Source organism: Aotus nancymaae, unplaced genomic scaffold (assembly GCF_030222135.1).
Source record: "Aotus nancymaae isolate 86718 unplaced genomic scaffold, 86718_ANA_hifiasm-v0.15.2.pri h1tg000003l, whole genome shotgun sequence".
NCBI classification, from domain to species: domain Eukaryota; kingdom Metazoa; phylum Chordata; class Mammalia; order Primates; family Aotidae; genus Aotus; species Aotus nancymaae.
The window spans coordinates 5,627,501-5,641,807 of record NW_026988414.1 but is presented as its reverse complement, the minus strand read 5'-3'; the positions used below and the strand labels follow the sequence as shown (position 1 = coordinate 5,641,807).

Here is a 14,307-nt window from a genome sequence, read left to right as displayed (position 1 = left end):
ACCCTATGGGGAAGTGCTGGCTCTCTCTGACTCCCTGGCGGGGTGCCTTTCACTCCCATAACACCCTGAGGGGTACTGAAGCCTCGTTCCCTTTAACAGAATATATCGTTCCTTCTTTTCATGATCACCAGCACTCAGTTTTTCTTGTTCTCCAATCACATGTCACATTGCACCTTGATTTGTTGCTGCACCTTTATTCCCTGCAGCCTAAGCTGAGGGAGCTCACCTCTATACCCTTAATTAGCAGCAGTAACACACAGAATATTCTGGTTCCCTCCACGCATGCCAGTGTACCCGGTGGACCCGCCCGCTGTATGTGTGTCTGCTGATTCCCCAAAGCCCAGAGCATACAGTTGGTGCTTGGTTCAGCCTGGCTCGTCTGTGGCTGAGTGTCTGCCATGAGCGCTGACTCTGTGGCTGGCAGACCCAGTGTCTCCACAGCCCTTGGTGCTCACCTTGCCCCTGGAAGGCCCCTTCTGGTTGCAGCTCAATCCTGGCCCTGTGGGAACAGCCCCTCCCTGGAGAGCCTTTCCTCCCAGGAGTCTCTCTTTTTTTTTTTTTTTAAGACAGAGTTTTGCTGTGTCACCCAGGCTGGAGTGCAGTGGTGTGATCTCAGCTCACTGCAACCTCAGCCTCCCAGGTTCAAGTGATTCTCCCGCCTCAGCTTCCCAAGTAGCTGGGATTAGTAGAGATGGGGTTTCACCATATTGGCCAGGCAGGTGTCAAACTCCCAACCTTTGGTGATCTACCTATCTCGGCCTCCCAGAGTGCTGGGATTACAGGTGTGAGCCACCGCGCCCAGCCTTCCCAGGAGTCTTTATGCACAGCAGCCATTCTAGAAGGTCACACATGTGCTGTGTGAAAAAGGCACCCAGTAATTGACCACTTACTTTGTAATAAGTGTCCCCTCCAGCAGTGTCTTCCCTTTCGGAAATGACCGGGGATGGCCACAGGTCAGGCTCCTGCGCTGTTGCAGCTCAGCCCCCAGTCATCCCGCCAAGAGGTCTTGTTGTCTTTTCCCCCAGACCTGTTGGGATTTAAATACTTTTCCTCTTTGTTTAATTTTTCTTTTCAGCATTCACTACAGGCAGCTGGTGACCATACCAAATGGGTTATTTACTTTTGACTAAATGCTCACTTAGGCTGTGTGTTCTTTGTAAGCTTTAATGGCTCACACCTGAGCCATCAATGACCGTGCTGTATCGGTCTGGAAGGTGCTTTCCTGAGCACCTACTGTGTGTGCTGGCTGAGGGGGAACATATGACATAGCAGTTCAGAGCAATGTGCCATTCTGATTTTCAGAGGTCATTAGTCTCCTGGACTCATATGGCAATAATAATTCCCAACACCTTTATTTAGCAAGTGCTTCATGTGCGGTGATCCTTAGCAGCCCTGCAGCCTAGGAATGGAAGCGTTTGTATGGCTCATGGAACAAACCAAGGCTGGCATTCAGCCCCTGGGTGTTACGGTCTCGCTGGTGCATTTTACCCAGAGGGCAGAAATCTGGATCAAACTGCCACCCCATACAGTCCCTTGGGCATGTTGTAAGGCTTAGGACACTTTCTTCCTCTTGGATGTCCTTTCCAGTATGAAAAAAAGGTGGCTGCTGATGTCCAGAAACTTCCAAATTCCTTAAGAGGACTTGAGCCCGGTGGAGGAGTCATGCTTAATTGAGAAGGAGGCGCTGGCCAGAAGCACCCGCTCTGCCTGCTGCTCTGTGCTGCATTTCAGCTGTTGATGGTGTTAGTACTTCCTGAGTCTTGGGAAATGCTCCTTGTAACCTCCGCTCTCTCCTCTGTCTCTTCCACAGGCACATCTCCCTAACGCTTCCTGCCACCTTCCGAGGCAGGAACAGCACCCGGACAGACTACGAGTACCAGCACTCCAATTTGTATGCCATATCAGGTATGTGAGGCCACTGCCGCAGCACCACCTCCTTCCATACGTTCTCTGTCTTCTCATGGGACCTGTCTCCTTACCTCTCTCTTCTTCCTGCCAGGGGCCTGTTCCCTGCAGGGACCAGGCCTTCCGTTTCCTTTGTGTCACCACGGCACTTAGAGAAGGGCCAAATACTCAGCTTATTTTGAAACTAATGATGAAAAACAATGTGTGGATTTCACAGGCTTGAAGGGAGGTTTCCAGAGAATACTTGCCAAATTGTTCACCTGCCAGACCCGGGCAGGCTTCCCACGGGGTCTCGGGAACAGTGCTGAGCTGAGCCCCAGTCGGCTCACCTTCCCGTATGCAAGTCTGTCCTCACCTCTCATTTCTCACAGCCAGGTTTGTGGCCAGAGGGTACACTGGCGGTCTCCCCTCACACCCCTGGAGTATGAGTCTGTGGTTTCCGAACTCGGCCTTGAAATTGATAGTGTTACCTTGGCAGGAACTTCATCAGTCCTAGTTTTCCTTTTCACCTTCACCCAGGGAGGGGAAAACTTACAAGCCTTATTACAGAATTGAGATTCATTAGGTGCTTGGCAGTGCAGGTGACTTGCTAAGAGCCAAGGAAACCCACAAACTCGCCTCCGATTATCCTGGGCCGCCAGTCAGGGGTGTTTGTGTATAAGGGGAAAGTGGCAAATCGGTGCCACTTACCAGCACACACCCTTAATGGTGAGTGACGTTTTGAACACAGGAACATGGCATTTATTCATGTACCATAATGAATCGGTTATTTAAAAGGTAATCTTTTTTCTAAAAATTGCAACTACAGGTTACTAAATAGATGAAATAGAACAATGGCATAATTCTTGTCAGTATTAGTTTTTCTCGTTATGATCACTCCCTAATAGGTTTGGAAGTATAAGCAAAAGCCAGTTGTTCCACTTCTGGGTGACATTCCTGCTGGGAAGGGGAGGGACAGGGATGTTCTTAAGCCCCCGTACCTGGCTCCACTCCAGGAGCCAGGCTCTCCAAGGGGAGAGGGAACGTGATTGTCTAAGAACAGCATCTCTAGGGAGAATTTCTTTTGTGCTGTGGCTATTTCAGCAGAGTCGACAAGGAGCATAACAAGTGTGGAAAGATGACCTATTTTGTAGAAAAGCTGAATATTTCCCCAGATGCTTAGTGGCACAGAGGTGCAGAACAGGTCTGTGGAATCCAGCAGGGCGCCCCCGTTCAGAAAGCACACGAGGGAAGCTCCATCAAAATGGATGACTTTTCTTCTGCAGCTCGCAAATCTTTTTCCAGCCACAGCGTTCGACTGCACCCACTTTACCTGTCCTCTGATGGCTTTCCCAGCTGTTGGCGTTTCTGCGGGAAAGAGCCACAGAGTGAAATCTCCTGTGATTTGGCAGGAACACTGCTGTCTGCCTCTGGACCGCGGCTTCCTCGCCCCGCAGCTTTGATGAGGTGTTGTCTGGGTTCATTTCAGCTGTTAGTTTAGCAATACCAAGGTAACAGCCTCAAGACACAGGGGAAGCCATTCAGAAACTTCCTGTTACATTTATGTAAGTGGCAGTCAATTGGATTTTATCTTCCAAACAGAGGTAGTTGAGGCTACAGTCCACGGCAGCAGGCAGTTTCAGGCCTCCTCAGCGGCTGCAAGCACCAAATTGCTTTGCCAGGGTCCAGGACCGCTTTGTTGTGTTGCTGCCAGAAATACCCCGCAGGACCTGCTGGCTCCATAAGGCCTGCAAGCTCAGCACTGGGCAACTATGGCGCAACTGGGAAGCCTGCCCGCCCACCCACTGGCAGCCTGCCTGCGAGTCGTTCTGGCTAGAAGGGAGCAGAGACCACCCCCCTCACCCCCATATGAACAGTATTTGGCACCGAGTGGCCTATCTCAGTTTAGTATTATGAAGTTAGGGTTTCCAATGGTTTCTTCCAAAAACAGTTAAGGCAAAGTGTGCCCCAGGCCCTAGCCCTTGCCCAGTACCAATGCCTTGATAGCTGGAGTTCTGCTGATAATGAAATGAATCATCAAACCGTTCTGCCTCTGAACTGGCCCTGGCACGGGTTCGCTGCACACTTCAGGAGCTGAGCCTTTGGTGCAGACCCCTGGCGTGCTCTGTGTCCCTCCTGAAGACGTTCAATTACTGCTCCCTTGTGTTCAGTCCCTTCCTAAGATAAGTAGATTTTAAAACAGTGTAATTAGAAATGTGAAAAACAGCCCACACCTAATGTGTGTGTATGGTCATTAAAGTATATTAACTTTTCAGTGTTTTCTCAGTGGCATACCTGCTAGTAGTCCCTTTTCCTGTACCTTTCACTAAGACAGTTCGCTCCCACCATGCCTGCAAAGGGTGAGTGTGGCTCAGAGTTGCAAGAGACACCAGTGGAGACCGTATGTAGTCCCATCCGTGGCACACAGCAGTGCTTATGACATGGTTATGGAAGGAAGGAAGAGATGAAGGGAAGCATTTAGCCTCCTGTCTGCCTTGCAGAGGAATACCCTCCCAGACCCCTGGGCCAGGTAGTCATCCTGATTTGCTGCTTGAATGCCTGCAGTGTCTGGGGCCACCACCTCCTACCAGCCCACCCATCCCTGTGAGATCCCCCCTCGTTAAGCTGGGCTCTGTCTTCCTGTTCTTTCACATCCACCCAGCAATTTGGGATACTGTGCATTCTGCCAGCCAACATTTGCCAGCTGTTCTATGTGGTTCAGTCAATATCTCTCTCTTGCCCACAGAAGTGGGGTGAGGAGCTCTTTCTGACTCAGTGCTGAAATCCTGAGATGCTTGTGGCCTGCTTCTGCTCTCTTGTAGCCTAATCCAAATGGCCATGAAGCCAGCATCCATCCTCACACTTACCCTGCCAGTATCTCCTAGAAAATACAGATGTGCAAAAAGATTCATCCACAAGGATAAGCACCACAACTTCCCAAAAATAATACTTCAAGACAGGGGTTGGGGGTGGATAGATCTCCAATGCCCCAAACAAATGTGAATGGTTAAATTACAAAATATTCATACAGTATCTTAACTTTTCAACCAGCCAAAAAGTGATGGGTCTAGATTAACAGACATATATGAATATTGTTAAGTGGAAAGAAAAACAGGTAGCAAGCCGGAATGTGAGTGTGATCTCATTTTTAAAAGTGCATCTCAGCTGGGAGTGGTGGTGCATGCCTGTAGTCCCAACTGCTTGGGAGACTGAGGAGGGAAGATCCCTTGAGGTCAGGAGTTCGAAGCTATAAAGCACTATTAAGATGGCCTTTGGTAAGAGCCATGGACTCCTGCCTGGGCAACGCAGAGAGATCTCGTCTCTTAAAAAAAAAATTAAGTAATTTTTAAAAATTAACAAAAAAAAATACAGCTAAAGGTCTGGAAATGTCCACGCCTAAGTGTTTACAGTGGTTTTCTTGGGACTTTCCTCTTTTTTTGGCCTCATTGCAGTTTCTCATTTTCCATGATAGCACGTGTTGCTTTTGTAATAAGAAAAAATATAGACCTGGGGCTGGGCACGGTGGCTCACACCTGTAATCCCAGCACTTTGGGAGGCCAAGGCAGGTGGATCACAAGGTCAGTAGTTAGAGACCAGCCTGACCAACCTGGTAAAATCCCATCTCTACTAAAAATACAAAAGTTAGCCAGGCGTCGTGGTGGGTGTCTGTAATCCCAGCTACTCAGGAGCCTGAGGCAGGAGAATCACTTGAACCCAGGAGGCAGAAGTTGCAGTGAGCCGAGATTGCACCACTGTACTCCAGCCTAGGCGACAGAGCAAGACTACGTCTAAAAAAAGAAAAAAAAAAAATATATATATATATATATAGACCTGGTGTGAGTGTGGCATGTTCTTGGTAAACCCCGCCAGCCTGCAGGATCGCCACTTTTTCCTGAGTGCTCCCGAGCCACCTGACTCATAATAAGTTTACTGCAGATCACTTCCAGACCACAGAACAATAATTTTCTTATTGTCCCTTTTAGAAAATATGATTTTTCCCCCCTGTTATCCAGTCCCCTGAAATTACCTGTTCACTCAAGTTCCTCATAGATCACTGTTTGTAATTCCAGCACCATCCTTTACACCCTGCTGGCCCTACGGACGTGGATTGAGCAGGCAAGCAGCCAGCTGCCCGAGCCTCCTCCCTGCCTTCCTTGCTCTTCACTTCCCCCATCACTGTGTCACCCCATAGGGTTTGAAGATGCATTTCCCTAAAAAGATAAAATGATGGTCACTTGGCTTGGCTCACTCTGTTATCCATCTGGGTTAAGGTCGGCAAACTAAAGTCCATGGCCCAACCACAACCATGGCCTATTTTGTATGACCTGCAAGCCAAGGATGGTTTTAATATTTTTAAATAGTTGGACAAAAATAAAAAGAGTAATATTTAGGGACATGTGAAAATTATATGAAAAACTTGAGTGTTTGTAAATAAAGTTTTATTGCAACAGAGCCATGCCTAGTCCTTTACAGATGGTTTGTAGCTGCTTCACATTCCAATGGTAGAGTCAGGTGTGTGCAGCCAGCACCGAATGGCCCACAAATCCTAAATATTTACTCCCTGGCCCTTTACAGAAAACATTTGCCAACCCCTGGTTAGGGTCATCACTCCTAAGCCATGAGTGCTATGCATTCTTACTCTTTCTTGCTCTAAACAAAATATTTTAAAACAACCTTTTGGATGGTTATTACCTTGCTGACTGTAGCTTTCCTGGCACTGGTCTCACTGGTGTGACCCCTGTAGCTTTCTGCTTTTGGTTTTTTGAACATGCTTTTAAGACCTTACCTCTTTGGAGGGCCCTCTTCTGGGTCATGTTGATTTCTCTAGATTCTACTCCAACCCCACCCCTGAGTTTCCTGGTCAGGAGCCTAGTGGCTGATAGTTTTCTTAAGAACATCTTTCCTGAAAAGCCTTCTGTTTTAGTCCCAAATGGTGGCACCGTACCTTTTTTCCCTTGGAATTTTTTTGTGTGTGTAGATGTCTGCCCATTCACACATTTCTCTTTCATCTCTTCCAGAAGGATTTAAGGTAGCTCCAAAAATAGATACGGCCACATGAAAGTGGAAGTGAAGAAACACAAGCGAATGGAAATAGGATAGAAAGCAGGCACAGCTGCATGCAGGGGATGTCTAGATTAGGTTCAGAGACAGAGGCCAGTCCCTCAGGGATAAGAGAGAAGCAAGCCATTTGCTTGGGAAGAACTGAACTATTCTGGAAGAGCTGTTCTTCCTCATAAATAGGGCCCTGAGGGTCTCAGCACTGACTCCCACATATGAATTCTTGGAAAGCTGAACAAAATGAGCAAAAAAATCTCTACCGCCAAAATGACTGCTTTTGTTTTCTTTATTTCTTTAGTTCTGTACTTTGCCAAATTATTGCCACCTGAGTGTTAATTCCATGGATACATATTAAAACTAGTAGATGTCTCAGACAGCACTGGGCATGAATGGGAGAAATATAAATGTTTACAATCTGGGGGAGTGAAGGAGGGCTCCATAAAATGCTGTAAACAACGTAACACTTGGCTTTTCAATGATTATAACTGTAAGTTTGATAAGAACAGCTTATATATATCCATGTCTTGGAGGGACATCTACTTGTTTGAAATGAACCTCAAATGTCTGCAAGTTGAGTGAGATGTTTCTTATGACATGTTCCTGTGGTGGCCTCCAGCCCCTAGACCTCGGGGAATGTCAGGAAAGACAGATCTTCCCCGACCCGCTGCCCAAGTCTGTGGCACACAGCTGCACCTGGGGCTTCCTGTAAGGAGAGGTGCCGGCAAGGAGAGCGCAGTGTGCCTTTTCTAATCTAGGAAGGTTGCTTTGTCTTACGGCCGGTTTTGCTTAACAGACGGGACCACAGGATGGGAAACCATCAATTGCGCTCCTTTTGTGGTGGTGGTTGTTATAATCTGATTTCTGTCTCCAAGTGCACAGTTTTTAACCAAAGGAAGCTTATTTTTCTCTTTTGAAAAAAATTGGCATAGTAAAATTAAGCAAATACCTATTAACACTGGCATATAATAAAACCAAAAAATTTCAAACACCCCATGAATGCAGGGTGAGCCACAGAGCAGAAACACTGCAAAGCCACACCGTGTGGTGAGCTGCAGGGTGAGGATTGCTTTCCTCTTTAGGACCTAGACAGGTTGGCTCACTGACGTCTTCATTTATCCATCAGCATTAGGCAGCCATAAAAGTGAAGGGAGCGCACAATTTCCCAGGACAGAAGCCGTAATCAGGATCTGTCCTGGCAGACGGGTGTACTGGCCCCTCTGCCTTCAGCTTTTTGGTTGTTTTATCTTGTTTTGTTTTGTTTCTCTTTTTGATTGCTGGAAAGGCCAGCTTATTGTCCTCCACAGCTGTTCGCTTTTCAAAAATCAACCCCCTTTCAGGATGTTTGACACCAGGAAAGTTGTCAGTGTGGTCAAGTAACTGTCCATCATCTCATCCGTTTGGATCATGGCTCCTTGTACAGAGACAAGGAGGATTTTATCTGTAACTCTGAACTGTGGGTGAGCCATGGAGCTCTGACATTGGAGTAGGAAAGCACAAAGCAATTAAAAATAATTAATGATTTCTGAATATCAGCCTTCTCCATGCAGTTTTAATCTAGTCCTCATTTAAATTGGAAGATGGACATTTAATTATCAGTATTATGAAATTCATGATTTATATATTTCATCCAATTGGATAAAATTTCTGCCACCAGCTTTTCATCTTATGATGAAAAAAATGTGTATCTTACAATGTGATCATTTAAAAACTCATCTACAGCATACCAAACAATTCCAAACATAGTTCCCTTTCATTTGTAGTGATTACATGATTTCTGTCTCTCAATTAGGAAAAAAAAACTCACCCAGAAAATTGAAAATAAACTTAATACTTTAATGATCAGGAAGTGCTGCAGGGCTGGAAAATGAAGTCTAAAAGACTCAAACAATAGGGTGCTAGAGAAGCGCCATTCTTCCCTGTGTCAGGTGTGCTAACACCACCGCTTGGCACGTTGTAATGCTCATGGTTTGATGCTGCAGAATTTGCATCTGCATTCTGGGTGTGCGTGCGCCTGTGGTTCTCCTTTTCCCTGTGCTTGGGTGAGTGTGTGGGCTGAGTGAGTGTGTTATTGATAACCACCATGGAGGGAAAGAGCCACTGTCTTCCGGTGCAAGCCCCTGAATAGTGTGAGCCTCCGCGTTCCCAGGTGTCCCTGTGGCCTTTGTCTTCAGTGGGCATGTTCTCTCGGCTCGGAGTGACGTTGCATTTCTGACCCCGGCTTCCCTGGGGTTCTTTGCTCCACAGAGGATTTTCATAATCACCGACAACTGGCTCACGCGGTGGTGGGTGAGCCTATGCGGGGGGTGGGCCAGGATCTGAGACGGGAACATCACTTTGGCACGGCCACCGATAATAGCATATGGGAAAATTCCTGAATGAAGTGAAAAAATACCTATAATAATGGTGCTTGAACTAAGGAGGAGAGAAGTCATTTTGAAGGCGGATACATTTTTATCATCACCCATAAGAACCATTTGTATCATCCCCCATAAGAACCCTTGTCTATCCATCTCCTCTTGCCTTGACTGACAATAAAATCAAGTATAAAGAAAAATAGAATAGGAAAAAGAAGAAATGAATGGGAGTGGATGGGGAATTGATCGCATGGTGTATTTGTATATCCTGATGTAAAAGGTGCGGCTGACAGGTGGCCAGGTTTGCTCTGTACACAACCATGTGTGTGCTGTCAGGCGCACGCACGCTGCCTTGTTTCGATTGATGAATTGCCTGCTTTCTTGATTAAACCTTCCGTCACTTAAGAAACAAAAAGCCTGTGTTTAGATGGCAGAGTGGGACATGTCAAAAAAATCTGTCTCCTTTACCTTTGTGCAGATGTTGGGCACAGACTGTAACATGTATTATTAAAATGAATGTGGCATTTACTGTGCATTATTCCTTTCCTGGGAGAAAGGACTGTAAATTATATGCTAATAATAAGCTTTAACCCTTTCGAAATGCAAAAGATTTAAGAGTGCAAATATTCATGTAGGCCTGGCTAATTGGATGTGCTTTTCTACATCCGCCGAGGTGGCTGTGTCACTGAAGTTAATGAACAGCGTGTGCAGGCAAACACACGGGGCACTTGGGGAACTCTTGCCTCCTGGAGGTTTTCTGCGGTGCCAGTGCCTCCTCTAGGACTTCACAGAGAGATCGACCCTGAGAACCCTGAGCTGGGCTCTGGGTCATCTTACTCCAGATGAAGTCCATGGTCAGGTTCAGTTCCCCAGAGCCCTCTGGAGCTGAGTGTTAAGCGTGGTCCTCTCTTCGCATGCCTGCATTCTCACTTACGGGGCTGGGCCCGGGCCTTCTGGGCTGCAGCCTGGCAGGTATCAGGCTTTGGTGCCCAGCCCTTACTTGACTCTCTTCCTTGACCAGGCTTTTCTAGCCTCAGCCCAGTTGCCCAGGTAGCTGACTCATCTCTCCACAGACCTGCTTGGGCCCCTTGCTCCTCAGATCTCACCTTTGTGCCCCGAGGCAGCCTGACTGCATTCATTCACACCTCAGACCTCACCTGCCTGGTGTTGGGACTGTCAACAACCAGTCCCGCCTGTGTTCCACCAGCCCAGGGCACTCCCTGCATCCTCCTTTGTCTTGCGCTCTGCTTGCCCCACCACTCCAGCAGCTCAGATTTCACCACCTTCTCCTCTCTGCCCCTGGCTCTGGCTCTGAAGGCCGCTCCCAAGCTTTCTCTCCGCCAGGCTTTTCTGATTCCCTTCCCGCTGCTGATGCTCTCTTCTGGTTTACCCCACACTACTTCGTGTTGGAGAATTTGCACCTGTGGGCACCTTGAGAGGGCAGAGGCTTTATTATTATTTAATCTTTCTCAATTAAAAAACGAAAAGGAGCCTCCATCCTCTCATGGACGCTCCTTTTTTTTTTTTAATTGAGAAAGATGAATGAAAACAAAGGCAAAGAAAAGAGCAAGATTGTTCACTCCATTCACTCATCAGTCACTGAGAGCTGCCCCGTCCTGTGCTCCTCAGGGCAAGCCTGCTGAACTGATAGGGCATTTGGGGTTGGAAGCACAGGGTCAGAATCTTGGCTCTGACAGGTATGGGCCATCATACAGTGCTGCTGTGAGCAGTTGCCCAGGTTGCGCACTGCACAAAATATGTGAATGGCGTCCCCGAGAGCTGTACAAGGACCCTGCACAATGCTACTTTGGGCAGTGTTAGTTATTCATATCTTTAAAAGAATGCAGTAATGCCCATTTCCTTCCTGGATTGTTGTGAAGATCTAGGGTATGTAAGAACATTTTATAAACCAGGAAGCAGTGCAGAAATGTCACTTCTCTCCATTTTCACCTTCCCTGCAGGGCTGTGATCCGAGAAAGAGCCCAAAGATTTGTTGAGAATTATCACATGGGACACGCTGGCTTGGGCCCAGCACAGTCTTCATCTTCTTAGCCCATGCTCCCTTATATAATTTTGATATATAAGATTACTTCTCGGAGTGCTCAAAGAAAATTTCTTCCTCAGTCCAGAGAAACTTGCAATAAAAGGCTCTCTGGCATGGCTCAGCTCAGTGCCCGCTGGAAAACTAGACATTCTGTCACGCATCGCCACTTAGAAGTGGGCTATTTTCTGTGGCAAGCAGCCCACGATCCCTTTCTCAAGAAGGTGACAGAATGATGGCTTGGGGGCAGGAAGGAGAGAAGTGCTTGGCAGCGTGAGGCTGCGACTTCTATAAAATCTTCCAATGTACCTTTGGTTTTTTGGTGGAAAAGTGCCTGGGGGGTAGATTTCTGCTCCAGGCTTTCATTTCTGCTTTTCCTGTGCCCCATGGGTAGGAAAAAGTTAAGACTTTTTCCAGTTAAGTCATTGTGAAAAATAAAACTATTACTAGGTGACAGATACTCGAGTGCTGTTAAATAGACCGCTGCCTTCCCACCATGCTTTTCTTCTCTTTTTTAAAAAAAAAAAACAAAAAAAAAAAACACTTTTTTTTTCCTTCTCTTTTTAAGCGTGGCAGAGCTTAGGCGTCTGGTTTAATGGGCCACATCCCATTCTTAACTTGGAAAAGAGTTAAATTTGTGGTCGAAGCAGCCGGAAGAAGCAGGGCGGGAGCCCAGATAGCTGGGTGCAGGCCCTGGCTCTCCCACCAACTGGCCAACTGGCTGAGTGAGGCCAGCAGAGCACCCAGCCTTTCTGGATTTAAATTCCACATTTCTCCGTATCAGCAGTTGCAGTAACAACATGGATCATTTGAACATAGCAATAGACAGGCTTATGCTTATGGGACACTTCCTGTGTACCAGGCATTGTCTGGTGTCTAAGGTGGAGATGGTTACGCCCACCTCCCAGGACTAAAGCTATGTGGGAAGGAGCCTTGTATGTTCTACAGCTTGAGGTGCCCAGGCCTCACAGTGGCCAGCAAATGTGCATTTACTGCCCCTGGACTTCACAGGCGTTCTGTCCACACTGCCTCAACTGTAACGTTCCTCAACACATAAACTCAGAAAAACCAACTTTCTGACACCTTTCTCCCTGTATGTGTATCTTCTTTGTCTAGTTTTTCAGCAGAAATATGACCCCCTGTTTCCCCCTGATAATTCCCTGCCTTAGAGACAGCATAATTGTAGACCTGGCCAGAGAAATGCTGAAAACAAAGGGAACCCCCATGAGCCCAGCTCTTCACCTGCTCTTAGCACTTCTTCAGAGGTTTACTCTGGAGTGAATGATGTAGTGTGGGTGACCAGACACTCCTGCCTAAGGGCAGCTTATGCCAAATTCGCCTTTTGTTTCTTTCTCTGCCTCTGTCTCTCTCAAAACAATAAACTCTCAGCTGAAAGGGGAAAATGATTAAGGCAGCTTCGTTCATTGAAACATTTAGGGAGCTAAAGTTGTTTTTGCTTTATTAAAATGGATTGAATTAATTAAATGAATTTACTTAATAATACCCAGCCTTCCTCTGACACCCTGTGTAAGGTGTGGTATATGCACTTTCCATGCATTTTGTTATTTAATCCCAACAAATCCTTACCAAGAAAACCTTTTACAGATGGGAAATCTGAGGTCTTGAGAGATTGTGATCAGCTCAGAGTTACACCTGTGGTATGTGGCAGGGCTGAGATTCAGACCCAGGTCTCTGACTACAGACACTTGAGCTCAAAACCACTGTACTGAGGACGCTTCTTCAGTGCAGGTTGCGTGAGACCGTCTCCCTCCCCTCATCATATTGAAGGTTAGAAATGGCACACAGATCTGGAGTGAATCGTGCTAGGACTAACTTGGTATATTGGGTCTCAGCCCTGTTTAAACTCTCACATGGGCCCTGGATGATCATCTCTGGGACCTCATCAGATTGAGGGCTTTGACACTTGGCTGATGGCAATGCCGGATCCAAAGGACAAAAGGAATGGGGGTATGGCTCCCATCACTCTTGCTGGGCAAAATGGTGAAGGTGGGAAGCCCAAGGCCTCCTTACTTAAAGTTAAGTGACTTGGGCAAGTAGCTGAACCCTTCTGTGCCTCTCTCTCCTTACCTGTTTAATGGGGGTGATGGTGACTTATGGTGAGGCTTAGAACCATGCCTGGGACACAGAAAGTGCTGGTGATGTGTTGCTGTGATTGTCAGTATCCACAGCCCTGTCCTCCCAGCCCCTTCTCAGATCCTTTTCCAGTCAGGAAAGGGGTTATACCAGAACCTCAAAGAACCTCTGCCTTCGTAGTGCAGGCTGCACTGGCCTTGCTGGTGTAAACCTGTGTCTCGGGGAGCTCTGGGCACTGGGAGGTCTCTTTGTGGTGGCCTTCTCTTAGCCTATAGTGATGGTGCGCAGCCCAAACCCATCTTATTGGGTCTGAACCCCGAGTGTTCTTCTTCTCTACCCTAGCTCTCCTGTGCTGTTGAGTCCCTGTACCCTGCCCACGGGTGGGGCTGTCGTTTGAACTATCAGTTCACAAAGGTGTTGTTTGACATCACCTTTGTGCTGTCCTGCCTTTCCTGCTTGGAAGCTTCATTCTCTGGACTGGGCCTCGTAAGAGCCATCCTCTCCTAAACTCAAGCCCAAGGTTACCGAGCCAGTATCGTGAGCATTCCCTGTGAGCGCTCCAGAATAACCCCCACCTGTAACCCAGTCAGTTCCCAGCCCCAGCTTCCACTCCTGCCTGCTTCCAGCCCGGAGTCCTCCAGCTGCCAGCGTTGCTGGGCTCCCATGCTCAGGCATCTCTGAGTTAGGACAATAGTGGCAGGACATCAGATTCCAGGTTGGTATGTTTAAACTCTTGATGGTCTGCTAAAGATGGACAGAGGCAGTGGCCAGAACTTGGGGAGAAACTGGACAGTTGCACAAGCTTTGGTGATGAGATTTATCTTTCAGCTCTTATGCAATATGAGGGCCCCTCTTTTGTGTCAGAATGAATGCATT

The 14,307-nt window shown here is 47.3% G+C and overlaps 1 protein-coding gene and 1 pseudogene across 1 annotated transcript in view; both read left to right on the top strand.

Annotated features, from left to right (window-relative positions):
• Positions 1 to 14,307, top strand: part of MVB12B (multivesicular body subunit 12B) — a 178,372-nt gene that overhangs the window by 96,050 nt on the left and 68,015 nt on the right. The window contains exon 7 of the mRNA XM_021674030.2: positions 1,811 to 1,905. Within this exon, the coding sequence (XP_021529705.1) occupies positions 1,811 to 1,905 (95 nt within the window). The remainder of the gene's footprint in view (positions 1 to 1,810; positions 1,906 to 14,307) is intronic.
• Positions 7,141 to 7,218, top strand: LOC135277397 (small nucleolar RNA SNORD116; annotated as a pseudogene).